Here is a 27,116-nt window from a genome sequence, read left to right as displayed (position 1 = left end):
TAATGTATTTTGGACATTTCCTTTCTTGTTTTAATAGGTAAATCCTTAGTAGCATATTGGATCCCTTGAGGGGTGAACACTCATGCTCACGTTCAGTTACTCAGTCGACACTTTGCGACTCCATGAATACAGACCCCCAGGCTCCTCTGTCCTGGAATTTTCCACAAAGAATACTGGAGTGGGTTGCTATTTCCTTCTGCAGGGGATCTTCCTGAGCCAGGAAGCAAACCTGTGTCTCCTGGGTCTCCTGCATTGCAGGGAGATTTTTTACCGTTGAGCCACCAGGGAAGCCTGGGTGAACACTACTTCGTATCTTTATTAAACTCCCTCTGTTTCATTTATTAACATTTCGTGCATTCTGTCTTTCTAGAATACCAACAAGTTAACCCAACTTTCTTTCCTCCTTCCCTTGTAATGTACAATCACTGTATGCTGTGGAGTTAGATCTAAGAAATTACCTCTGGCTAAATCAGAGTTTACAGACAAGACTACTAGAGTGGGTTGCCATTCAGCTCACTTCAGATTCTCCAGGGGATCTTCCAGACCCAGGGATCGATCCTGTATCTCCTGTGTCTCCTGCATTGCAGGCAGACTCTTTACTGCTTGAACCATTGGGGAAGCCCTTCAGAAATCAGATTTAGGATTTTTCAACCTTAGCACCTCTGACATTGCTGGATGGATCATTCTTGGCTGAGACTTGCCTATGCGTTGTAGGAAGTTTAACAGCATCCCTGATCTCTATCCACTAGATATCAGTTGTACCCATCCACCCATCACTATTGTGATAACAAATATGTCTGTGCAGACATTCCCAAATGTTCTGGGGCAGAATCAGAACCATTGATGTAAATTAATAGTTTCCAAACTATAGCCTTCAAAATACAAGATAGAGTGATCTGCGATAGAGTGATTCATTTGATTTCAATGAATGCAAGTCCCCAGTCCGCTTAAGTTTTTTCAGGTTGTTGATAAGCTGCCCTGCAATGTAAGTATTCATTTGTTTGATAAATATCTATCATAAGTGTTCAGTGTGTGCCAAGAATTGTAGGTTGTAGTGTGCTAACAACAACCACAGTGAAGCAATCGCCTCTTTTGGCACTTATCTTTGGATTATAAGAGGCAATATTCAAACCAGAACAACATCAACAAAAGCGCTAGACAGTAGGTTAGGGACTACCCTGGTGGCTCGGACAGTAAGGAATCTGCCTGCAGTGCAGGAGACAGACCTAGGTGTAATCCCAGGGTCAGGCATATCCCCTGGAAACGGGCATGGCTACCCACTCCAGTATTCTTGGCTGGAAAATCCCATGGTCAGAGGAGCCTGGTGGGCTACAATGCATGGGGTTGCAAAGAGTCAGACACCACTGTGCAACTAAAACTTTCATGCACTTAGCTGGTGAAAAGTGCTATGTAGAAAATTAAGCAGGGGGAGGAGCCTTGTAGAGGATGTGTGTGGGGAAGGGATGCAGTTCTCTGTGATCTGGGCGGGGAGGGCATCACTGGACAGGGAACATTGGAGAGAGCTTCAGTAGGTGAGGAAGGGGATATGTGGGGAGATTTCAGGCAGGAAATCTTCAAGTTCAAAGGCTCCAGGCCAGGCGTTGGCTGTCAGATTCCAAAAATAGCAGAGTGGACAGTGTAGATAGAATGGAGTAGGGAACAGCAGATGTGGGATAGGAAAGGATGGGGGATGGGGTGGCGTGTGAGAAGACCTTGTGAGACCCCGAAGCTGTAGAGGTAGAAGAACTCTGGCTCTTCTTTAGTGGTAACAAAACTACTGGGAGGTTTCTAGCTGGGGAGTACTTCATTTGGTTTATACTGCATGTTTCTATACAAATGTAGCATGTGGAGAAAAATGCCCAGATCTGCATGGTGGCCCAAGCCGCTTTCCCCTTAGGGACTTCAGGGGCCCAGAGACGTTGAGCTGAATAAGACATTTCAGCCACCACTGTTCAGTGGTGTTTCAGTTCAGATTTATTTCCAGTGCTTTGACCAATAGTTTGGGAAGTGATCATACTTTATACAGGATCTGTGTGGCTCTTCCTGATACACCTGCAACATACCTTCTCCAAATCAATTGATCCCCTACCTAAAGTGAAAGTATAAATGCAGTAGAAAGCAAGGCCATGACCCTCAGTATCTGTAATCAGCAAATTTTATTTCATTGCTCATTTTATTTTTTAATTTATAGTATTCATTTTGATAGTTTTCAGTGTTTATAATTATTTTAAAAGAATTCTAACTTGTGGTTTAGAGGGTGTGTTTTAAAATGTATGTATTTAGCTCTAGGTTTTTTCTTTATTTAATTTCTGTGAGCAAAGCTTACCTAGATAGCACTGTGCTGTGCACTTACCATATGGCATATTGCTAATTCTGTGACAATCTAATGAGGCATGCTTTATTATTACACCCATTTACAAATGAGGAGACTGAGGCAAGGAAAGACTCCTGTAGCTGGGAAGTAGTAAGGCTAGGTGTGAATTAAGAAATCTCATCTAGGAGCCATCCTAAGAGGAGGATATGCTGCTATAATGAGTAGCTGTTAAGTAAATATTGTGCCAAAAGCAATAACCAATATCTGTTTTGTGCAACCACTAGGCTCAGCACAATGGAGGTAGAGGGCGGGTATTCAGGTGGGACACAGAGTTAAAGACTTGGATGTTGTGGGTAATGTCCATGAGGCAAACATTAAAGACCTGAAATGTTAGGTGCCATATAAAGAGAACAGGAAAATGCATGGTGAAAGGGCTGAATTTAACTTTGGGATGACTTCAGGAAGCAGGGTGTCTGGGCTGGCCAAGAAGGAGTAGAGTGTTGATAGGGACAGCTGGATGAGGTAGAATGAAGGCCATTCCAAGCAGAGCCTGACCAGAGAAAGAGAGGGCCAAAGGAGAGGCTGCAGTCTGGAAGCAAAGAGCAGCCTTGGTGCTGCTGACTTAAAAAAAGAATTCACGATGTGAGTTGTTGTTCTTCAGTCGCTAAGTCATGTCCCACTCTTTGTGACCCCGTGAACTGCAGCATGGCAGGCTTCTCTGTCCATCACTATCTCCCTGAGTTTGCTCAAACTCATGTCCATTGAGTCGGTGATGCCATCCAACCATCTCTGTTGCCCTCTTCTCCTGCTGCCTTCAGTCTTTCCCAGCGTCAGGGTCTTTTCCAGTGAGTCAGCTTTTCACGTCAGGTGGTCAAAGTACTGGAGATTCAGCTTCAGCATCAGTCTTTCCAATGAACATTCAGAGTTGATATCCTTTAGGATGGACTGGTTTGATTTCTTTGCAGTCCAGGGGACTCTCAAGAGTCTTCTTCCAGCACCACAGTTTTAAAGCGTCAGTTTTTCAGCACTCGGCCTTCTTTATGGTCCCACTGTCACATCCATACATGATTACTGGAAAAACCATAGCTTTGAATATTTGGACCTTTGTCAGCAAAGTGATGCTTATTAAAACACAGTCTAGGTTTGACATAGCTCTTCTTCCAAGGAGCAAGCATCTTTTAATTTTGTGGCTGCGGTTGCTGTCCACATTATTTGGAGACCAAGAAAATGAAATCTGACACTGTTTCCTTATTTTTCCCTCCTATTTGCCATGAAGTGATAGGACTGGATGTCATAATCTTAGTTTTTTGGACGTTGAGTTTTAAGCCAGCTTTTTCACTTTCCTCTTTCACTTTCATCAAGAGGCTCTTAAGTTCCTCTTCACATTCTGCCATTAAAGTGATATCATCTGCATATCTGAGATTGTTGATATTTTTCCCAGCAATCTTGATTCCAGCTTGTGATTCATCTAGCCCAGAATTTCACATGATGTACTCTGCATATAAGTTAAATAAGCAAGGTGACAATGTACTGCCTTGATGTCCTTTTTTTGTGAGAGTTGCAAGTTAAGTTTTATTTGGGAGCAAAATGAGGACCATAGCCTGGGAGACAGCATTTCAGACAGCCCTGATAAAGTGCTCCAAAGAGGTAGGGGGACAGTCAGTATATATGTGATTTTGGTGAAGGGAGAGTTCATGCAATCAAATGCAATATTTTTGCAGAGGTTTCTGATAGTTTCGAGGAGCAGTCATCACTGTGACAGACTTTAGTGCTTTTCTAGATAGGAGGAGCTGCAAGAATTAGGCTCATAAAATCAGCTCCTGGAAATTTCTCACTATCTGAAGACCTGTTCTGCCAATTTTTCCCTGAGTACAGAGTGCCTCATTTCTGTTCTCCACCCTGAACTCCTTCCAGGGGTGTTGAAAACCACCAGCAGCTGCACATGATTTAATCCTTCTGTTAGATTGCAGACGCCATGGTGGTGGTGGTTTATTTGCTAAGATGCAGGCGCCATGATGGTGGTGGTTTTATTTGCTAAGTTGCAGTTGTGTCCGACTCTTTGAGACCCCATAGACTGTAGCCCACCAGGCTCCTCTGTCCATGGGATTTTCCAGGCAAGAGTACTGGAGTGGGTTGCCATTTCCTTCTCCAGGGGATCTTCCTGAGCCAGGGATCAAACCCAGGTATTCTGCTTTGCAGGTGGATTCTTTTACAACTAAGCCACCAGAGAAGCCCTGGCAAGTGCCTGACAAGTGCTAATTTGTAGCTGACGGTGCCTAGCACTCAGTGTGGACAAGGAGGCAAGAAAATGCAGCTCGTGAGGGGTGGAGGGAGCTTGGGGCTTATTCTTTGAGCAGGGATTACTTGAAGGCTATGGACCTGGAATAGATATATCAGAAGTTTGCTAGAAAGAAAGTTATGGCTCTAGGGTGAAGCAAGATATAGGGGAAGAATACTTCCTAGAGGAATTGGTTGCAACTCCAGAAATAAGCATCACAGAGAAAACCCTCCAATTTTGTGTTCTGTGTCTCTTAGGAGAAGGATTTATTTCCCTGCTCTTTTAATATCAGAGAAAATCATAAAAATTGATTTGTTGGTGCTTCACTATTATCTCTATAGGATTTGGAACGGTACCTGAAAATACCTTTGCTGTTGTTCATGTGCTGAGTTGTGTCTAACTCTTTGTGACCCCGTGGACTGCAGCATGCCAGGCTTCCCTGTCCATCACCAACTCCCAGAGTTTGCTCAGACTCATGTCCATCGAGTCAGTGATGCCATCCAACAATCTCATCCTCTGTCATCCCTTTCTCTTCCTGCCTTCAGTCTTTCCCTGTATCAGGGTCTTTTCCAATGACTCAGTTCTTTGCATCAGGTGACTAAAGTATTGGAGCTTTTGCTTCAGCATCAGTCCTCCCAGTGAATATTCAGGGTTGATTTCCTTTAGGATTGATTGGTTTGATCTTCTTATTGTCCAAGGGACTTGGACTTCAAGAGTCTTCTCCAGTACCATACCTTATCTCATGTTTAAAAATAAAAATTGTATTTCTTAGAGTGCATAATTTTTGTGATTTCACATTTTCTTTAATCAGGTTATAAACTAAAATTTGACTTAACTTTCAGAGAAAATGCAGACTACATTTTAAAATGTCTAAGTGTTAAGTATTCAAAGTACTTCAACTTTTGCTCTCTCTCAAATTGGTAATGTGCTAAGTGCATCTCAGCCTATTAAATAAAGAACCTGTTCTGAATTCAATGTATCTTTTAATAAGGGTGAATATATTGGGTAACTCTTGGCTCCCTTAAAATTCATATTCTAAAATCAATATATTAATGGTGGTGAATTGTTCAAAGCGTATACATGTGTTCAGGTACAAGTCAGAATTGAAACAATCCAGGACAATGAGCCATCCTGCCATAGATTTTGCTTCTGTTCAACTTTTTAAGAGATTTTTTAAAAAATGGTTATATAGATATGTAAAGCTCATGATGAAAAGCAGTAGAAAATTATAATTGTATTAAATTATAATCTGACTTTTTTTTTTTCCCTTGGCTGCCATACAGCATAGGGAACTTCCCCAAACAGGGGTGGAACCCCTGCCCCCTGGTGGAAGCTCCGAGTCTTAACCACTGGACCACCGGGCAAGCCCTGCTAGTTCTTCATTTTTAAAATGAAGATAATGATAGTTTCTACTGCTAGGATTGCTTATATACTTAAGAACTGACTATTAAAATGAAACCTTTAATATAAGATCCAGCCAATGCAAAAGCATAAGAAAAATAAATGATATTTTAATGAAGGAAATACATTATTTCCAAGTACTAGTTATCTTAGAATATCTATAAATTGGACAATATATTGGAATTTACAAAGTCAGTAATGTGTAAAAAACATCAAAATTGAGAGAATGAAAACCAGTGGCCATACCCAGTAGAAAACATTTACAAACCTAAAAAAAGAAAATAAATAAAACCACCAAAGAGTGTAACAGCAAGAAACAAAAACTATTATAATGCTTAAAAACTATGTGAGGAAGTTCTAGAACTGTACTGAAGGACATGAAAACACTAAATAATCATTTAAATAGCTAATTAGTTGAGAACCATTTAATATATAAAAAGCTTGAAACGTGAACTCATTGAGAGGATAAACTAAATGGTCACTATATTAGTGGGGTGAATTGGTTGCTTATTCATCAGGGCAAAATACATCAGCAAGTTACACGAAACACAGTAACTATTTCAAGAGGAATTAAAGGTCAAACACTTGAAAGAAACTCCATAAACAAAACTATTAAAATAGTGGAAAGTGCTCTACAAGCAAACTGAAAAACAGGAATGAGAACTAAATTTAAGATGTCACAATGAAAGCAAAAATTTCCTTTGAAGATTAGAAGCCATAGGATAGGTTGGTTAAAAAAAAAATCTTGCAGCATAAAAACAAATAGATGACAGCGATAATATAAAGTTTCTTTTTAATCAGCAAGCAAAAGACAATTCAATCTAGCAAAAAGTTTAAATCAAAGAGGCAGAAATCTGAATAGCTAATAAGCATATGAATGGCTCATGCTTTATTCAGCCACTGTCATGGTTGTTAAGACTGCAGAAGAGGAAGCCAGAGCACCTGGGTTGACACCCAGTCTTCTCCCCATAGAATAGAGTTTTGCCAAGAGAACGCACTGGTCATACAAACACCCTCTTCCAACAACACGGGAGAAGACTGTACACATGGACATCACCAGATGGTCCACACAGAAATCAGATTGACTATATTCTTTGCAGCCAAAGATGGAGAAGCTCTATACAGTCAACAAAAACAAGACTGGGAGCTGACTGTGGCTCAGATCATGAACTCCTTATTGCCAAATTCAGACTTAAATTGAAGAAAGTGGGGAAAACCACTAGACCATTCAGGTATGACCTAAATCAAATCCGTTATGATTATACAGTGGAAGTGAGAAATAGATTTAAGGGACTAGATCTGATAGACAGAGTGCCTGATGAACTATGGATGGAGGTTCGTGACATTGTACAGGAGACAGGGATCAAGACCATCCCCATGGAAAAGAAATGCAAAAAAGCAAAATGGCTGTCTGGGGAGGACTTACAAATAGCTGTGAAAAGAAGAGAAAAGCAAAAAGCAAAGGAGCAATGGAAAGATTATAAGCATCTGAATGCAGAGTTCCAAAGAATAGCAAGGAGAGATAAGAAAGCCTTCCTCAATGATCAATGCAAAGAAATAGAGGAAAACAACAAAATGGGAAAGACTAGAGATCTCTTCAAGAAAATTAGAGATACCAAGGGAACATTTCATGCAAAGATGGGCTTGATAAAGGACAGAAATGGTATGGACCTAACAGAAGCAGAAGATATTAAGAAGAGGTGGCAAGAATACACAGAAGACCTGTACAAAAAAGAGCTTCATGACCCAGATCATCACGATGGTGTGATCACTGACCTAGAGCCAGACATCCTGGAATGTGAAGTCAAGTGGGCCTTAGAAAGCATCACTACGAACAAAGCTAATGGAGGTGATGGAATTCCAATTGAGCTGTTTCAAATCCTGAAAGATGATGCTGTGAAAGTGCTGCACTCAATATGCCAGCAAATTTGGACAACTCAGCAGTGGCCACAGGACTGGAAAAGGTCAGTTTTCATTCCAATCCCAAAGAAAGGCAATGCCAAAGAATTCTTAATTGCACAATTGCACTCATTGTGCTAGTAAAGTAATGCTCAAAATATTCTCCAAGCCAGGCTTCAGCAATATGTGAACCGTGAACTTCCAGATGTTCAAGCTGGTTTTAGAAAAGGCAGAGGAACCAGAGATCAAATTGCCAACATCTGCTGGATCATGGAAAAAGCAAGAGAGTTCCAGAAAAACATCTATTTCTGCTTTATTGACTATGCCAAAGCCTTTGACTGTGTGGATCACAATAAACTGTGGAAAATTCTTCAAGAGATGGGACTACCAGACCACCTGATCTGCCTCTTGAGAAATTTGTATGCAGGTCAGGAAGCAACAGTTAGAACTAGACATGGAACAACAGACTGGTTCCAAATAGGAAAAGGAGTATGTCAAGGCTGTATATTGTCACCCTGCTTATTTAACTTCTATGCAGAGTACATCATGAGAAACGCTGGACTGGAAGAAACACAAGCTGGAATCAAGATTGCTGGGAGAAATATCAATAACCTCAGATATGCAGATGACACCACCCTTATGGCAGAAAGTGAAGAGGAACTCAAAAGCCTCTTGATGAAAGTGAAAGTGGAGAGTGAAAAAGTTGGCTTAAAGCTCAACATTTAGAAAACTAAGATCATGGCATCTGGTCCCATCACTTCATGGGAAATAGATGGGGAAACAGTGGAAACAGTGTCAGACTTTATTTTTTTGGGCTCCAAAATCACTGCAGATGGTGACTGCAGCCGTGAAATTAAAAGACACTTACTCCTTGGAAGGAAAGTTATGACCAACCTAGATAGCATATTCAAAAGCAGAGATATTACTTGGCCAACAAAGGTCCATCTAGTCAAGGCTATGGTTTTTCCTGTGGTCATGTATGAATGTGAGAGTTGGACTGTGAAGAAAGCTGAGCACTGAAGAATTGATGCTTTTGAACTGTGGTGGTGGAGAAGACTCTTGAGAATCCCTTGGACTGCAAGGAAATCCAACCAGTCCATTCTAAAGGAGATCAGCCCTGGGTGTTCATTGGAAGGACTGATGCTAAAGCTGAAACTCCAGGATTTTGGCCACCTCATGCGAAGAGTTGACTCATTGGAAAAGACTCTGATGCTGGGAGGGAATGGGGGCAGGAGGAGAAGGGGACGACAAAAGATGAGATGGCTGGATGGCATCACTGACTCGATGGACGTGAGTCTGGGTGAACTCCGGGAGTTGGTGATGGACAGGGAGGCCTGGTGTGCTGTGATTCATGGGGTCACAAAGAGTTGGACACGACTGAGCAACTGAACTGAACTGAACTTCTCCCCAAACTGGCTGTGTGACTTTTGACACCTTACTTAACATCTCTGGCTCTCTCTCATCCTCCATGAAATGATGATAATTATCACTGTACTTGCAGTGGAGATCTGTGGTGAGGATTCAAATAGTTCAGTAAATGTAAAAAGAGTACTCAGTAGCACACGGTAAGCACTTAAAGTGTAAACTGTCACCTCATCACCCTTGTTTTAGTAGGTTAAATTACTAAATTAGTTTAAACCATCAGATTAACAAATATAGTCAAGGTTTTTCAAGAACAGTGATGATTAAGTGTAGCAAAAGGACTCTCTCCAATGCCATTGGCAGGAGCATGACCTATACAAGCCTCTTAGAGGAGACTTTGGATTACAATTTAATAGTCATATCTTTATGCATTTATGTACTAGATATCTATTTTAGAGAGGTAACTGGGGCTTGGAGAAATACAGTAATTAGCCACAGTCACACAGATGCTAAATGCCAGAAATGGGAATTGAATTGAAGTCTCTCTGGTTTCATGGTCCTACCATGCCCCACTGTTAATAAACATATGACAGAAAATGTTCAGTTTCATTAGTTATAAAAAAGCACATATTAAAACAACCTGAGGCCATTTTATTCCTATGAAATTGCTGTATATTAGATAAAAATGCCTGTGGTTGGCAAAGTTGCAAGGAAGTGGACAGGCTCACTCACTGGAGCCAGGAGAGTAGAAGTTAACAGTATTTTAGGAGAGCAAGTTGGCAGTACTTGCTGAAACTGTAAAAATAGGTGTACCCTGTTAATCAATAATTCCACCTAAAATTTTTTTTGGGGGAATACATCATGGAAATATAAGTATATCTATGTATAAAACTATCTATGTGTCTGTAGCTGTTAAAAATTGGAAACAATCTTAGTTGCAACTTTACATTTGTTTTTGTTCAGTTGCTCAGTCTCATTGGACTCTTTATGACCCCATGGACTGCAGCACGCCAGGCTTCCCAGTCCTTCACTGTCTGCCGGGGTTTGATCAAACTCATGCCCATTGAGTCCATGATGCCATCCAACCACTTCATCTGCCTCCCCCTTCTTCTGCCCTCAATCTTTCCCAACATCAGGGAAGACTTTTCCAATGGAAAGAAGCTGGAAGATTGGTGAAGCTAATTACAGAATATTCTTTTCCAGTGGCAGATTGGTTAAGTTAATTATGGAATATTCATAAGATAAAGAACCACTCTGAATTACGGAGAAGAATAAATTTTTACAATGGAGAATATTTCCTATACTTTTTGTCAAGTTTAAAACACAAGTGGTTAAAAAGCATATACATTAAAATAAAGCTAAAATATAATGTTATTTCATAAGCAGCTTCTATGTACTTGTCACTGTTCTTACTGCTTTTTGCTGATTATTTCACAACAGCTGCTGAGATATGTATCTTTTTTATTCACTCTTTACAGATTAGGAAACTGGAGAGAAGTTATGTAACTTATCCAAAGTTTAATAGCCACTCTGAGCCAGAGCCAGAATTTAAACTCACTTCATCTGCCTCTAGAGCCCCAATCTTTATCTAGTACACTGTGATCTTATTTTCCTAAGATGTTGTTTAGTTGCTAAGTCATGTCTAACTCTTTACAAGCCCATAGACTGCAGCGTACCAGCCTTCCCTGTCCTTCACTATCTCGAGTTGGCTTAAGCTCATGTCCACTGAGTTGGTGGGCTTTTTTGGTGGCTCAGGCCGTAAAGAATCTGCCTGCATTTCAGCAGACCTAGGTTTGGTCCCTGGGTTGGAAAGATTCCCTGGAGAAGGGAATGGCTACTAATTCTAGTATTCTTGCCTGGAGAATTCCACTGATAGAGAAGCCTGGTGAGCTGTGGTCCATGGGGTTGCAGAGAGTCAGACTGTCACTTTCTTAAGTTAAATATTTAAATATTTATATTAAAAATATTAAAATATTAAATATTAAATAATATTTAATTGTTATTACATATAATATAATATATATAATATATATTAATATATAAATATTAATATATAATATATATAATATAATATATATAATATAATATATAATATATAATAAATAATAATTAAATAATAAAAATAATATTAAAATATTAAAATATATTAAAAAATTAAATATTTAAAAGTACATTACAAATTAGAGCTGTGTGTTTGTCAAAATATGTAAAAGATAAAAAATACATTTTTTTCTTTTTTAAACTAATTTTTGTAAACTGAACAGCATTCATACAATTAGTGTATAATAGTTTGTAAAGACAGCTTACATTTTAAGGAGAGAGTTGACAGACTTGCTGGGTACAGCAAGGTTTTCTGATTTTTTCAAAGTTCAGTGCAGGGTTTTGGATTCAGAAATGGCTGGACGCTTGCTCCTTGGAAGAAAAGCTGTAACAAACCTAGACAGCATATTATAAAGCAGAGATGTTACTTTGTCAACAAAGGTCCATGTAGTCAAAGCTATGGTTTTTCCAGTAGTCATGTTTGAATGTGAGTGTTGGACCATAAAGAAAGCTGAGTGCCGAAGAATTGATGCTTTTAAACTGTGGTGTTGGAGAAGACTCTTGAGTCCCTTAGACAGCAAGGAGATCAAACCAGTCCATCCTAAAAGAAATCAGTCCCGAATATTCACTGGAAGGACTGATGGTGAAGTGAAGCTCCAATACTTTAGTCACCTGATGCAAAGAGATGACTCATTGGAAAAGACCCTGATGCTGGGAAAGATTGAAGGCAGGAGGCGAAGGGGACGACAGAGGATGAGAGGGTTGGGTGGCATCGACTCTACGGACATGAGTTTGAGCAGGGAAGGGGAGATGTTGAAGGACAGGGAAGCCTGTTGTGCTGCGGTTCATGGGGTCACAAAGAGTCGGATACGACTGAGCGACTGAAAGACAACAAATGGGTGGGTTGGATTGCCTTGCTCAAAGACAGAGGTGGTATATGAGGAGGGCTGGGTTGATGAATTCGGTGCTGCCTTTGCTGTTAGCGGTGGCCTTGATCAGGGCAAATCGTGACCTCATGGGTTTTGCAGTCTCATGGTGTTTGTGACTCCTACCATGGGAAACAGGCCTGATTCCAAGCGGGGACGTAAATAGAATCACGACCAAGTAAAGGATAGTCACTTTCTTCTTCCCCAGCCATGTGTCTGTCCGTATCACATTTTATTGGAGTCACTTTGCATGTGCATCAGTGGGAACCAACTGCTATACTGTGATGTCATGTGAGAATGTTTTCCCTTTTGCGTGCAGTGAAAAGCTAATGATAGAATAAGGCTTGTTTACACCCAAATGTTCTCCTTTTATTCACAAGAAGGTTACAGTGAGGAGGGGGGAGGATCAATATGACTCTTGAGTTTGGATTTAGATCTTAAGTGTGTATCTTTCCTCCTTAAGCCAACGGATGGTTTTATTCATATTGATTTTGATTAACTTTGCCGTTGAATCAGTTGATATCTAGTTACATCAAAGAACTTTAAAGCATAATAATGAGAATTCTTTAAAAAGAGTTTCAGCTGAGAAAAATACTTTTTTCTGTGTCCCACATACTTTTTTATATGCCAATTTAAAACAGTGTCATTTTCTAATATAACGGGATAGTATCTTTTTGACACAAAACTTAGTTTTAACATCCAACTTTTAAAAAGTTCCTTATATTTAGTGTGCTTAAAGCTTGTGTAAGCAGATTTAAAATTCTTTTATACAGAGAAAAATTGCATAGTTTAAAGGTAATTTCAGGTCAGATTAAAATCTGTTACTTGTCCTCTGGCTCTGAAATCCTCAATTGTTACTCAGACACAGACTTCCTGTGCTCTTTCATTCACTAATTTAACCAGGAATTTGTGGTTAGCATGTTCTTTATCGGGCTTCCCAGGTGGCAGTTGTGGTAAAGAATCCACCTGCCAATGCAGGAGACATAAAAGATGCAGGTTCAATCCTAGGCTGGAAAGATCCCCTGGAGGAGGGCATGGGAACCCACTCCAGTATTTTTGTCTGGAAAATTCCATAGACAGAGGAGCGTGAGGCTACAGTCCATACGGTTGCAAAAGAGTCAGACATGACTGAAGCGACTTAGCACTCATGCACACACTCATGTTCTGGATAAAAGCCTGCTGATACATCATTTTGTTTCTGAAAATAAGGTAAAGCAACGTGGAAATGCCCATTTCCCTGACGGTGGAAGTTTTATTTCTAATTAGGTTACATCTGTATTACCATCCTACAGTGCTACCTTCTCCAAATGATTGCTTGATATCTGTGCTTCTTACCTATGAAAAGGTGAGATTGCAAAGGTGTGTGATAAGTCCCTATGAAGAGTTCTCTTGTTACACTAAAGTTAAAGACATTATCTATTATTCATTCTTCTGTTTGAGTGAAATGAAATCCTCTCCGAAATGAATCCAGGAAGACTCTCCTGTTGAACTGAGAGACTTCCTTTTGTCATAAATTGAAAATGGTATCATTCCTTTTTGCCTTGGGTGACAGAGATCTTGGGTCTTAATTGAAGTGCCTTTCTCATACCTAAAGATAAAAGTATATATAGATTCTCTGCTCTAAGTTTTCTTTTGGCTGTGCTTTGTCTTTTCATAGAGGTTTTAACATTAGAAACTGCTAAAAATAATTTTCAGGGTTAAGTATAAACAATAAATATAGTCCTCAACTGGAAAAATATGTTTATCTTTTATTTTTTTATTATATAAATACTGTGGTGTAGGAGTTTGGCAAGTTGAGATGTTGTGGACTTTTTATCCTATATCCATGTGTTGAAAGTTCAATTACGTATAAACCTTGGAAAATGGAAATATTTTAAGTTTCTTTGGTTACTATTTCAGTGTTAGTTATAACACTAAATGTTCAATGCATTGATCTGTGCTTAACTCAAGCATATCCTAGACACAAGTAGTCTATTTCCTCTCTATCTCTCACTGTTTATCTTTTCCTCAAAGATATTTCTTATAGAGGACAGACTGAAAAAGTAGAATCAACCAAATGTTCATAAATAGGAGGATTCACAAATTGTGATTTATTCAGATTGTGAAACTTACATAGCAGTGTAAAGAAATGGGAAATATACTAATACAGTTATTATCAAATCATATTGATAAAAAATGAAACTGCAAAATATATTCATTTTAGCACAAAAAATTTAAAATACATTTTTCTCAAGACTATAAAAATGAATATAGATTCTCAAAAAATTTTAGAAATTCCTATCTAATTTCCTTCTCCAGGAAGGAATTGTAGTATTTATGGACATCCAGAAGGACTTTTTTTCTGTCATGTTTCAATCTTTTTACACATTTTTAAACTTGGAATTTCTATATTTAAAAAGTAATATATTAAAGTGCCAAACATGAGTAGCCTTAATTATATCTCTAGCTTTAAAAGCAGCATTAATGTCCTAGGTGGATTCTGTGCTTTGCTGACACAATTCTAGGACATTGAGAAAGAGGAAACGATCATTTACCCAAAACAATAATTAAAAAAAACTTCTTTTACTATGAAATGTTTCTTTTTATACAGATATCTCTTGTTCTTCTGTTGCCCTTCCCGAAGCGTTAAGAAATCATGGAAATTTTAAGATAACGGTACAATGACTGTGGGTTGAAGCAAAGCTAAATTGGACCAAAGTCAGCTTGGCACATTGTCATGCTGTCTTTGTATTTATTTCTTTCAACTTTAACACCCACAATTTATTAAGTGAGACAGAGGATACAAGAGGAAGCTCGGAATCCTGTTTGGATACCGTTTAGGAAGGAAGCCAGGTCTTGATGGGGCAGCCCCTTCCTCTTCGCCACTGGCCAGGAAAACCATCTTTCTGTTAAAACCTATTCAATCTGAGAGAGGTGGGGTGACTTCGGGAAGGAAGGTGACCTCTCCCTTGTAAAGTGGAAAGGCTCTGTCCTCCACCCGCCCCACGCCGTGACTTATTCAACTCATTTCCACCACTGTTTATAAGAACACTTGTGTTGAATGCTTGTAGAGACAGCAGTAGTCATTTAAAATATAGCTCAAACGTTATGCCCGCAAATTTCCTATGTTATTCCAAATCTTTGATCATTACAGTCCCAAATGGAGCTTTTGGTCAGCTCAAGTTTGCCTCTGCCCTCTTTGAGTTAGCAGAGATGTTTCGAACAAGCCAGAAGTTTAATAATACATATGCTACTCCTGTGCACAATATAAGCATTGCTGCTTGCTATCAAATCTGAAAAGAAAATGCCTTAATGAGAGCCAGGTCATTTCCAAAATGATACAGCAATGTTTTTCTAAGATGCCTTAATTTCTGGGGTAGTATCAGACAAGTAGTTTGATATATGGAACTGATGTACATGCTGGCTGAGGGAGGCCATCAGTGGAACTTGTTTAAACTTTGAGGGTTTATCAGCATGTTGTTCTTTTAAAATGTATTTGAATTTTGACCTCAACTTTAGCTATACTGGTTTATTTAATTTGCTTTGTAACATGGCTGTGAAAAACTGGTCGTTCTTTAAAAACTGGCTCCTTAATTCATTTCTTTAAAGTATTTTGTAAGATTTGTATAAAATAATGTCTTTAAATTATATTTTATATTTTATAAATATTTTTATGAAACTATTTTAGAAGATAAAGGACAGAAATTGTAAGGACCTGATAGAAGTAGAAGAAATCAAAAAGAAGTGGCAAGAATACACAGAAGAACTACACACAAAAAAGTTCTTAATGACCCAGATAACTATGACGGTGTGATCACTCACCTAGAGCGAGACATCCTGGAATGCAAAGTCAAGTGGGCCTTGGGAAGCATTACTATGAACAAGCTGGTGGAGGTGATGGAATTCCAGCTGAGCTATTTAAAATCATAAAAGATGATGTTGTTAAAGTGCTGCACTCAATATGTCAGCAAATTTGGGAAAATCAGCAGTGGCCACAGGACTGGAACAAAAGTCAGCTTTCATTCCAGTGAAATGGAAGGAAATCTGACAAACCTAGACAGTGTATTATAGAGCAAAGACATCACTTTGCCAACAAAGGTCCATCTAGTCAAAGCTATGGTCTTTTCCAGAAGTCATGTATGGATTAAGAGTTGGACCATAACGAAGTCTGAGTGCTGAAGAATTGATGCCTTTGAGTTGTGGTGTTGGAGAAGACTCTTGAAAGTCCTTTGGACAGCATGGAGATCCGACCAGTCCATCCTAAAGGATATCAGTTCTGAATATTCACTGGAAGGACTAATGCTGAAGCTCCACTACTTTGGCCACCTGATCGAAGAGCCGACTCACTGAAAATGACCCTGATGCTGGAAAAGATTGAAGGCAAAAGGAGAAGGGGAAACAGATGAGTGGGTGAGATAGCATCACCAGCTCAATGGACATGAGTTTGAGCAAGCTCTGGGAGATAGTGAAGGACAGGGAAGCCTGGCATGCTGCAGTCCATGGGGTTGCAAAGAGTCAGTCAGATGCTGCTTTGCGACTGAACAGCAACAATTTTATAAGATATAGTTGATATTTTTATAAGATAAAATATTGTATTATAATTAAGACATTTTATCCTACAACTCTGTTTTGGGAATAACTGTAAGTTTACAGAAATGTTGCGAAGATGATACAGAGTTCCCATACACCTTCACCGAGTTTCTTCTCATGTTGACATCTTACATTGCCATGATGCATTTATCACTAAAAAAAAAACCTGACATTATCCATTACTATTATTAACTAAACTCTGGTCTTTATTTGGATTTCACCAGTTTTTCCACGAATGTCCTTTTTCTGTTCCAGGATCCAGCCCAGGGTACCACATTGTGTCATCTAATCTCCTTAGTCTTCTGACTTGCGACAGTTTCCAAGTTTTCCTTTTTCCCATGACCTTGGCAGTCTCAAGTAGTACTTGCCAGAAATTTTGTAGATTATTCATCACTTCTTAACAAAAATGTTTAACCTCTGGGATTTTTGAACGAAAGCCCTCGTAGACTTAGTAATAGTTTGTACCACCAATTTTCCACTCATATATCAGTTTCAGCCTGGTGATTATTTCTTTTTAAATTTTTCTTTTATTTTTTTATTCATTTATTTTTTTTATTGGAGAAGCCTGGTGATTGTTACTTTATCTTCTTATCAGTTATAGAAGCACTTTAGGATTAAAAGTTGATTTATGATTAATATTTATATGGTTTAATTTTGTTCAATATTGGCTTCAACTGTGTGTGCATTTTACATTCTCAGTGTTGTCAGCTTGTTCTGTTTAAACCCCACAGAAAGTTTGTGTTTTATCTATTGTTTATCAGATTCGAGATGGACAAACAAACTGTTACGTACTGAAGAATAAAGATTTAGAACAAGCTTTTAAAGGAGTTATTTACTTGGAGATGGACCTCATATATAATCCGGTAAGTCTAACTAGACTACCTCCCAACTTCTTTGTACCAAAAGTAAAAGGCGGCCAACCTGAAGAGATTCAAATCACTATAAAATGTTTCAGAATTTTTACAGTTACAGAGAAAATAGTGTTTTGAAACTTAGCCAAAAAAAAAATCAGTGCTGGACAGTCTCATATTAATCCTTTTGGCCCAATAGAATTGATGGTGTGTAATTCTCAATAAATCAATGTTAAAAAAAGAAATAAGAGGAAAATTAGGTTCTTGGCTTTATTACCTTTAACCTTCTTCCATTGACAATTGAACAGAGATGTTTTCAAGCCTCTATGTTATTTAACTATTATAGTAGATGCTCTACAATCATACAGTATCAGGACAAATAGTTAATGGAAAGCATCAGTAAAAGGAGGATTTTTTAAAATGCATCTTGCACTTTTAGCATAAAATAAAATACATGAATATATATTCCCTGCCAGTCTTTAGGTGCAAGCCTGAAACCTTTTTCCCAATAGCATAGACTTAATATTTTTAGTTCTACAGTGTATTCCTTGCATACATACACCTATAACATCTTTAAATACTAATTTCAGTTTCTTGAAAGTAGAGATATTCTTTAAAGACACAGAACAGTCTGAATGTGGAATCCCTCTAGGTTATTTGTCCATTATCATCACCTCAGTAGCAGTATCTTTGTAGTAACTGACCTTTCTCAACACTTTCCAGAACAACATTGATTTCAAGCCTTTTGATCTGTATTAGTGCTTCCCTGGTGGCTCAGCGTAAAGAATCTGCCTGCAACGCAGGAGACCTGGGTTCAATCCCTGGGTTGGAAAGATCCCCTGGAGAAGGAAATGGCAACCCACTCCAGTATTCTTGCCTGGAGAATTCCATGGACAGAGGAACCTGGAGGGCTACAGTCCATGTTGTCTCAAAAGAGTTGGACACAACTGAGCAACTAATACTAGTATAATATATCAATAATCTCTATGATAATTAAAATATAGAATTACAGTATTGGACAAAATTGGCATAAACAGGTTTACAAATTAGTGCACTTGGTTCTGATGGATATACAGTTCAAATGTTGGGGGCAGAAATTCCTAGGCATGTGGGAACGTGGCTTACTTAGCTGTGAGCATTCCTTTGTCATGGTATCAGCAGCAGGTTCTAGAATGGGAAGGGACAGCACAGGTTAGTTAGTGGGGTCCATGAATATAGGATAGGGGTACCTTTAAAGTAATTAGAAGAATGGCTGCCATTTATTACCCACCTGCAATGTCCCAGGCTCTGATACTGTTTCATTTCATTCCCAGAAGAAGCCTGGTCCATAGCGATCATGAATGTCATCTTATGATAAGCAAATAGAATTAAAGAGGAGAACTGATTGCTAACAAATGAGTGAGTTAGGATCCATATGCAGGTCTTCCCGACTCTTCTCCCTGATGCTACACTACTGATTCTTTGCCTTGTTTAAGAGATTATTCATAAAATCAGTAGCAGGGAAGTTTTATTCCTGGAAATGTTAGCATTCTGGGCACAGGCTCCAGTATGCGGGTCTGCTGTTACTTCCTCTTCTTCCCCATTGAACATTTCCCTTCAAGGAGAACCTCTGGTGCATGTTAGATCACCCTGCATCTCCTGTTTTCTTCTGGCAAGGACTTGTATATAGAATATGCATACATGTGAAACTGGAGTTTTAGGCGGGAAACAGCCTTAAATCCAAAACTGTTAGTTCAATAATGTTCTAATTGTCCATCTGATATAGAAGAAAAGGACTTGAATTTTACTTTTGAGGTTTTTCCCTTAGTATAGTCATTTGGACAAACCACAAAATCTCTCTGACCCTCAGTTTATTCCCTAAAAACAGGACTAAGATGACTCACGTACTTATTTTTCTGGGATCATTGAGAGGAAATGAGATTCTCTATGGGAAAAAAATGTTTTTATAAGCCGGAAACTGATTTCCACATTGCAAGGTATTACTGACAAAGGGATAGTGCAAAACCATGATTTGAAGGGAAGTTTGACTTTTTAGAAACTTTAGTTAGAGGACTTCGTGAGTCAATCTCTGCAGTGGCTTAAAAAAATCTCTTCAATTTGCAGCGTGGGAAGAGCCCCCACAAGTCTCCAGTCTGACCTCGTCTCATCACTCATGACAGTGATGTTCATGAAGTGAGACCCAGAAGCCCTTGCAGAGCACCAGGGCACCCCTAAGTCTCTGCTCCCCACCCCTACCCAAGCACTTAGGGTCAGAAGGTGTTGGTTTCTAGGGCTTCTCAGTCATTCGAGAGAGAGTGAAATCCATCTCAATGCTTCTGTTTTTAACCCTGATGTTTCTTTCTAGATCAAAGCAAGTATTCGGACCTTTACTCCCAGAGAAAAGAGGTTTGTTGAAGATGGCCGCAAGCTGTCCAAAAAGGTAGGTCAGGGCAGTAACCTGGCTTGTTGGTACACTCAGCACCAGCACCTGGAGTAGTTACTGCTCATGACTTGGTCTCCCCTCCCCTCCCTCTCCATTCCTCCTCCCTCTCTCCACTTTCCCCCCCATCATCTCCCCTTTCCTCCCTAGATGAGGACTTGGGTTGGGTTCAGTAAAGAAGGGAAAGACTGAGAACATATCTGTTGGATAATGCAGGGAGTGTTGGCCCTCCATTCATCCAGACCGTGTTGTAAACAGGAATTCTGAGCACCAAGCCTCCATAAACCTCCTGAGTGTCCTGGGCCCCTCCGCCCTCCTTCCATCACAGCCATGCTTTTCTCCCTTCTTGCACATTTCAGAGAGGCATTTTGCTTACGATGTCCATCATACAGTTAAGCCGCTGGCTCTTTCAAGATGTCCAGCCTCAGATTCACCCACAGCTGTTCCTCCCACTTCTGTTTTGCCTAAATTTGAGATGTATCAGCATTTTACCCCCAGTGGAATAAATCCTCACTCCCCCTGCCAGGGGCCCTTAATTCCTCTCTCATCAGCTCAACAGAAAGTGAAGATCAGGACTGAGTAGAGGAAGTTTCACATTTTTCTTACCACGACCTTTCCAGTTCTTTTCAGAGCCCCTCCCTGTTCTAGTCCAACGCAGTTCAGGATTTCACTCTGTACTTATTGTCCCTCTTCAGTTGTGCAACAAGGTGTCCCCTTTTTAAAGTGTTTATGACTTCCACCACTTCCTGTGGGGTGAGCAGCTGGGGATTACATAAAGCAAGTTAAATATAAAGGCAGCTTACCATCCTTTGGTTTCCCATGAACTTCTGGACACACCGGGGAAAGGCCTTAATCTGCTTCTGAAAGGAGCATCCGAATGTTTGTTTTGGTCTGCCGCAACATTGAGTGTAATATTTATTTTGTGTAATCAGAGTCAGTGGCTTTATTATTGTTATTATTATTGCCTTTTGCTCTGTTTACTTGAAAAATTAAAACCTGAATTGAGGTAGGTGGCATTGCTGTTTTTGCGAACAGATTGAAATGAATCTACCTACATCTGGGAGAAAAGACCTTGCCTGTGCCAAACAAGACCTTCACCTCTGTGTGGGATGGCTTTGGGAGGTGGGAGCACCAGGGGATTTGGGGCTGAGACCCTGGGGTATGTTAGGTTTCTCCCTCAGGGCCTCTCACCACTAAGTGTCCCCAGATGGTTGCAAAGTTGAAACCTGTAATTGTGACCCAACTACTTAAAATCTCTTGGTGTGTGCCAGGCACTGTTCTAAGCCCATCAAGTGTCTCCACAGCCTCCAAGGTTGGCACTCCTATGTCAACCTCATTGAATAAGAGAGGTTAAGAAACTGGCCCAACGTCACACAGCAAAGAGGTGGGAGACCTGGATTCCCTCCCCAGGAATTTACTTTGCTGTGTTGCTGTTGTTGTTCATTCGCTCAGTCATGTCCAGCTCTTTGCATCCCCATGGACTGCAACACGCTAGGCTGTCCTGTCCTTCACTATCTCCCAGAGTTTGCTCAAACTCGTGTTCATTGATCTGGTGATGCTTTCCAAGCATCTCTTCCCCTGTCACCCGGTTCTCCTGCTCCCAGTCTTTCCCGGCATCAAGGTCTCTCCAGTGAGTTGGCACTTCCCATCAGGTAGCCAAAGGATTGGAGCTTTATAGACTTTTTCTTCTAGATGTGATGAGCTAGAATACATGACATTTCTACTAAAACTACCCAGTGCCTTCCAAACTAAAAACTAAACAGCACAAGTCCTCACTCTATTCTCTCTTTCTTAAACACACACACACAAATTCACACACATCACATGCCTGATGGCTGTATTTTTTAGCAGCTCAGTTTTGTGTTGAACGTTATTGAAACAGCCTGTTCTCCTTTAAAGGAGCTTTAAAATGCATTGGATTCTCTTTTCCTCCCTGAATGGTCATATTTAAAAAATGAATTCTAGAAAAATTTTAGGACTCTTCTTTATTGTTTTGTTAATTATTGGCTATACAGAATATAATTCAAATGACCAAGCTGTCTGATCTAAAGAGAATAATTGAAGTGTGTAAATCTCATTCCCTGTTTTCCATTTTTTTAAAATTAGATCTTATCCAGAGATGTAGACCGAGTGAAGAGACTAACCATGGCTATATGGAATACAATACAGTTCCTTAAAAGCTGCTTCCAGTGGGAATCCACGCTGAGAAGTACAGTAGCATTCGTGGTAAGGTTCCTTTTTTTTATAAAAAAAAAAAAATTCAGATTATTTACTCTGAGTCCCAAATCCAAAGGCAGGTGGGTTTTATTGTACTTAGATGAAACAGAATGGTACACATTCAGCAAAGCTGAAGTTTATACCAGTAAGGAAACTTAAACAATGAAGGATATACAGTCACCTTCTTACAATATATTATGTAGGAGACATAGGAGACTATATAGGAGGTTTCTTTCTAAGACCATCCTTATCAGATTTATCCTTGGAAATCCCTTAATTTACCCAACTCATGATTTAGTCACTCAGTCATGTCCAACTCTTGCAACCCCATGGACTGTAGCCCTCCAGGCTCCTCTATCCATGGGATTCTCCCGGGCAAGAATACTGGAGTGGGTGACCAATCGAGGGATCAAACCTGGGTCTCCTGCACTGCAGGCAGATTCTTTACCCACTGAGCCACCCAACTCATACTCATATACTATCTCCTATCTGATAGGCTTCCCTGGTAACTCAGTTGGTAAAGAATCCACTTGCAGTGCAGGACACCCTTGTTCAATTCCTGGGTTGGGAAGATCTGCTGGAGAAGGGATAGGCTACCCACTCTAGTATTCTTGGGCTTCCCTTGTGGCTCAGCTGGTAAAGAATCTGTCTGTAATGTGGGAGACCTGGGTTTGATCCCTGGGTTGGGAAGATCCCCTGGAGAAGGGACAGGCTACCCACTCCAGTATTCTGGCCTGGAGAAGTCCATGGACTGTGACGATGAGTCGAGCGTGACTCTGAATGTTCCTGGGGGTGGTGGTTATGGCCATTTGTTTAATCACTACATGGGCCTGTTTCTCTCCTTCTGTGCCCATAAGTGCTTGTGTTTTTTGAAAAATAGCAGATGAAAAATCACATGACTAAATGAAGACTGCCTTGCTCTAATTTATGTTTTAAGTAAATCATTGACAGACTTTGGTATGAAAAACATATGTTCATATCAAACCTCTTGAGTCATAACTGATTACTACAAGTTGACTCAACAGCACTGAGGAGAACCATGATGTCTGTGAAATACACTTTTATAATATCATCGGCCCTTCCTTATGAGCATGCTAAAATCACAGAATCTCAGACCTGCACGTGATCTTCAAACCACCTGGGTCAACCTCCGAGAGTCCCAGAATCTAGTAGGGACTTGAAAGTTATTAATAGTACAGCATCCTCACTTTGCATCTTGGGGCATCCTCCCTTGTCTGTAAAGGCGCTTGTCGTCGATCAGATTGGTAGCACCCGGCATGGGAGGAGGAAGAAAAGAAAACAGTCGCTCAGCTGCTCTTCTTGTGCCTTCGGTATTGTGCCAGTGGTACCCAACCTTTTTGATACCAAGGACTGGTTTCATGGAAGACAGTTTTTCTGTGGACCAGGGGTGGATGGTGGGGGGATGTTCCAGGATGATTCAAGTTTATCACATTTATTGTGCGGTTTATTTCTCTTATTACAGCAGCTCCACCTCAGGTCATCAGGCATTAGATTCCAGATGTTGGGGACCCCTGTGTGATGTCATTAACTCCTGTCCCCTGTACAGGTCCCAGTGTGACCTAATGCCTGTGTGAGCAGTCTAGTCACGATCGTGGCTCTTCTGTCCCCTGCGTCCTATCATTAGGCTCATTCCTACCCACCAGGCCTATCTGCATGAAAAAAACAGTCAGTCCCAGAGGTCAGTGGGTTCAAAGTCACTTCCGCTTTTATTATGTAAGCAGTGTACTGGCTCCGCAAGAGGCCTTTTCTCAGCCAGTGGGGCTCATTCTATTTCGTCCTTAGTTAATGCTAGTTTTTCATTGGTTTGGGAGGCAGAAGTTCTGTGACGGCTGCAGCCTTGGCCTCTAACGTCCTTTTCCTTTGGTTTAAAGTTGCTCGACCAATTGGCCTTGGTTACACTCTGAAGAAGGGTTTCTTTAATCCCTATCTGACATTGACTGGGGGTCGATCGCCCACTTTCCTTTCTCACGTTCCCCCTCAGCTGGTGGCTGCTCCTCTTCAGCCTCCCTGACTCTGTTTCCCACCTGAATTCTCTTTACAAACTTTCCAGGGAATGTTCTCTGTGATTCCAGGCAAAAGAGGCCAATTACCACCACAGGTGGCTTCTTCCCCTCAGCGCCTGGGCTGGCCGCTGGGAAGAGGAAAGGGTTTCCCCTTTCTGGAGCTTAGTTTCTGGCACTTGGATTTTTAGAAAAACAAGAGATCTGTTGCACTGGATTATGTAGGGGGATGACAGAAATGATTAATGGGCTGTCAGCGTGATCTGAAGAAAGATTACCACAAGTGAATAGAAGTAAGTTGTTTCATGGAGGGGGCTTCTACCCGGGAAGTGAGCCTTGGCAGCGGGGCCGCTTCTGCACCACCTGCGACCTGAGTGAACCCTCCTTGCCGACACGACGTTGCAGAGTCCTCTGCCAGCCTGGCTGCCAGGCTCAGGCTGGCACATGGTCTTCGAACGCCCCTCAGTCCCACGGAATGAAAGATACAGTGGTGCTCTTCTTGCTGGTTTGCCAAAATGTGATTTTGCAGGAATCTCTTAGAGGCATCCAGGACTGTGAGAGGCCCCACTGGCGATGTGGAAAAGGGGACGTTTTCCGCTGGACCTCACTGGAAAAATGCAGAGTCAATTACCAGTGATACATGTGTCCACTCTCTCTCTCTCGGTTGTCTTGAGAGCTTCACTCAGATACACTTAATTTTCTGTTGTCCTTTGGAGTTCGACTTTTGAATGACTGTCTCATGTTGACCCTGACCAGCCATGGCAGATCTCAAGAGATACTGCAGATGAAGACGTGCATATCTCCCTTCCCTAAGCTGCGGATGTGTGATTTCATTGAAGAATGTTTTTGCCGCTACCATCATGATGGTCACTCCAAAACCATTTATGCTCCTCAACACGAGAACACCTAAAGAAAATGCATTATTAGGATAAAATACAAAATGTGTCATAGCCTCCCTTATTTATTTTTTAAATAAGATCATGGGTAGCTGAGCCTTCCTATTTTTCGGAAGACATTTTGCTTTCGTGGCTCTTGCTTACAGGCTTAACATCAGCAGCTTGTGGAGGACTGATGGGGGAAGCCACACCCAGGGAGTGCCACTGACCATGTCCCTGACTCAGGAGGGCTCCCTTCAGGGTGGTTTTCTGCCAAATGTTGGGTCCCCTGGTGACCTGGGCCAGATAGGAAGGAGGGGAGACTCTAATGCTGAAGCCTGGCCTCCCTCCTCCCATCCCCTCTTGGGAATACCATATTTGTCTTGGGGGATATCGTACAAACATTCTCCTACAGTCTGCTGAAGACAGACTTCTGCTCCTGGTCTTGATTCATCTATTTGATGCCTTAATTCATGCTTCTTCCACTTGCTCTGATGTTACAGGGGCACAACAATTTTTGTGCTGTCTGAAGCAAGGTGTTTTTTTTAAAAAAAATTAATTTTTTTTAATTTTAATTGGAGGCTAATTACTTTACAATATTGTATTGGTTTTGCCATACATCAACATGGAGAGGGGTTCAGGATGGGGAACGCGTGTACATTCGTGGCAGATTTATGTTGATGTATGGCAAAATTTAATTTCTTAAAAAAAAGTATTTATTTGGCCCTGTCGGATCTTAGTTGCAGCATTTGGGGTCTTTGCTGTGTCATGCAGAACCTTTCGATGCAGCCCCTAAACTCTCTTGTTGTGTGCTCGGGCTTAGTTGCTCTGTGGCTTGTGGGATCTTAGTTCCTTGACCAGGGATCAAACCCACGTCCCCCATGTGGCAAGATGGATCCTCTACTACTTTGCCACCAGGGAAATCCCTGAAGCAAGGTCTTAAGGCAAGGATTTATTTAACAGTAGGACTGCATGTAAAAGCCTTTGTCTGTTAGAAATTAGGATAAGTGCTATTTGAGGGTTCATTGCCCAGATGTGAAAAGAACTGGGTTGGTTGAACCAATCTCCACTGGGGCTTGTCCTTCCCCTGGAGGTACAGCACTGCAAGCTAAGGGCAGAACTCTAGGAATTTTTGTTCACTTCTGTTTTATCAGATAACATAAAGTTGCATTACTAACATCATGTCTGTGTGTCTATTTTCAGCTGATAAAAAGCAGGAATGTTATAGGATCATGTTTAGGATATTCTGGCTGTTAATTTTAAGACATTATGAAAGCAAGCCATACATTTTCTAAGGAATCTTGTGGATGTGTATATGAATATATCATATCTTGTTGAAAGCGGGAGTTAAAGGAAAGCAGCTTGTTGAGATCTAGGTCCAGAATCACAGGAGAAAAAGAAAATCTAGGTCCATGTGGTATCCAGTCAGAAGTAGATGAACAAACATGAGAAAATTTATCTTTTTAGGCTGTCTAAGCATCAACCTACCCCACTGGGGATGAATCCCCTCTCCATGTAAGATGGGTGGTTCTATTCCCCATACTAAAAGAAGAAAGTTATCTTTAATTCCCTGACCCCTGCTATGTGAATGTTGCTGTATACTGTTTAATTCATTGTTATTGTGAGAAGTTAATTCTGGACTTTTCCTTTAATTTTTCTTGAAGTATAGTTTTACAATGGTTTACAATATTGTGTTAGTTTCAGGTGTATATCAAAGTGATTCCGTTATATGTATATATGTCTATTCTTTTTCAGATTCTTTTCCCTTATAGGTTATTACAGGATACTGAGTATAGTTCCCTGTGCTATACAGTAGGTCATTGAATGTGAAGTTTTTTACAGCAGTCAAATTCTAAATCACACGTCTATAGGCTTGAGGGTTTTGTTGTTGTTGTTGTTGTTGTTAGGATAATTAGGGGAAATCTTGCTCATTACTGCTTTTGA

At 40.4% G+C, this 27,116-nt stretch overlaps 1 protein-coding gene across 5 annotated transcripts in view; it reads left to right on the top strand.

Moving 5' to 3' along the window:
* Positions 1–27,116, top strand: part of MCTP2 (multiple C2 and transmembrane domain containing 2) — a 263,087-nt gene that overhangs the window by 154,294 nt on the left and 81,677 nt on the right. For all 5 annotated transcript variants that reach the window (XM_055555682.1, XM_055555681.1, XM_055555683.1 and 2 more), the window contains exons 15-17: positions 17,551–17,652; positions 19,985–20,059; positions 22,166–22,285. In XM_055555682.1, the coding sequence (XP_055411657.1) occupies positions 17,551–17,652; positions 19,985–20,059; positions 22,166–22,285 (297 nt within the window). The remainder of the gene's footprint in view (positions 1–17,550; positions 17,653–19,984; positions 20,060–22,165; positions 22,286–27,116) is intronic.

The sequence above is a fragment of the Bubalus kerabau genome, chromosome 19 (assembly GCF_029407905.1).
Source record: "Bubalus kerabau isolate K-KA32 ecotype Philippines breed swamp buffalo chromosome 19, PCC_UOA_SB_1v2, whole genome shotgun sequence".
NCBI classification, from domain to species: Eukaryota; Metazoa; Chordata; class Mammalia; order Artiodactyla; family Bovidae; genus Bubalus; species Bubalus kerabau.
Note: the sequence above shows the minus strand (reverse complement) of the source record. Positions and strands in the feature narration are given on the sequence as shown.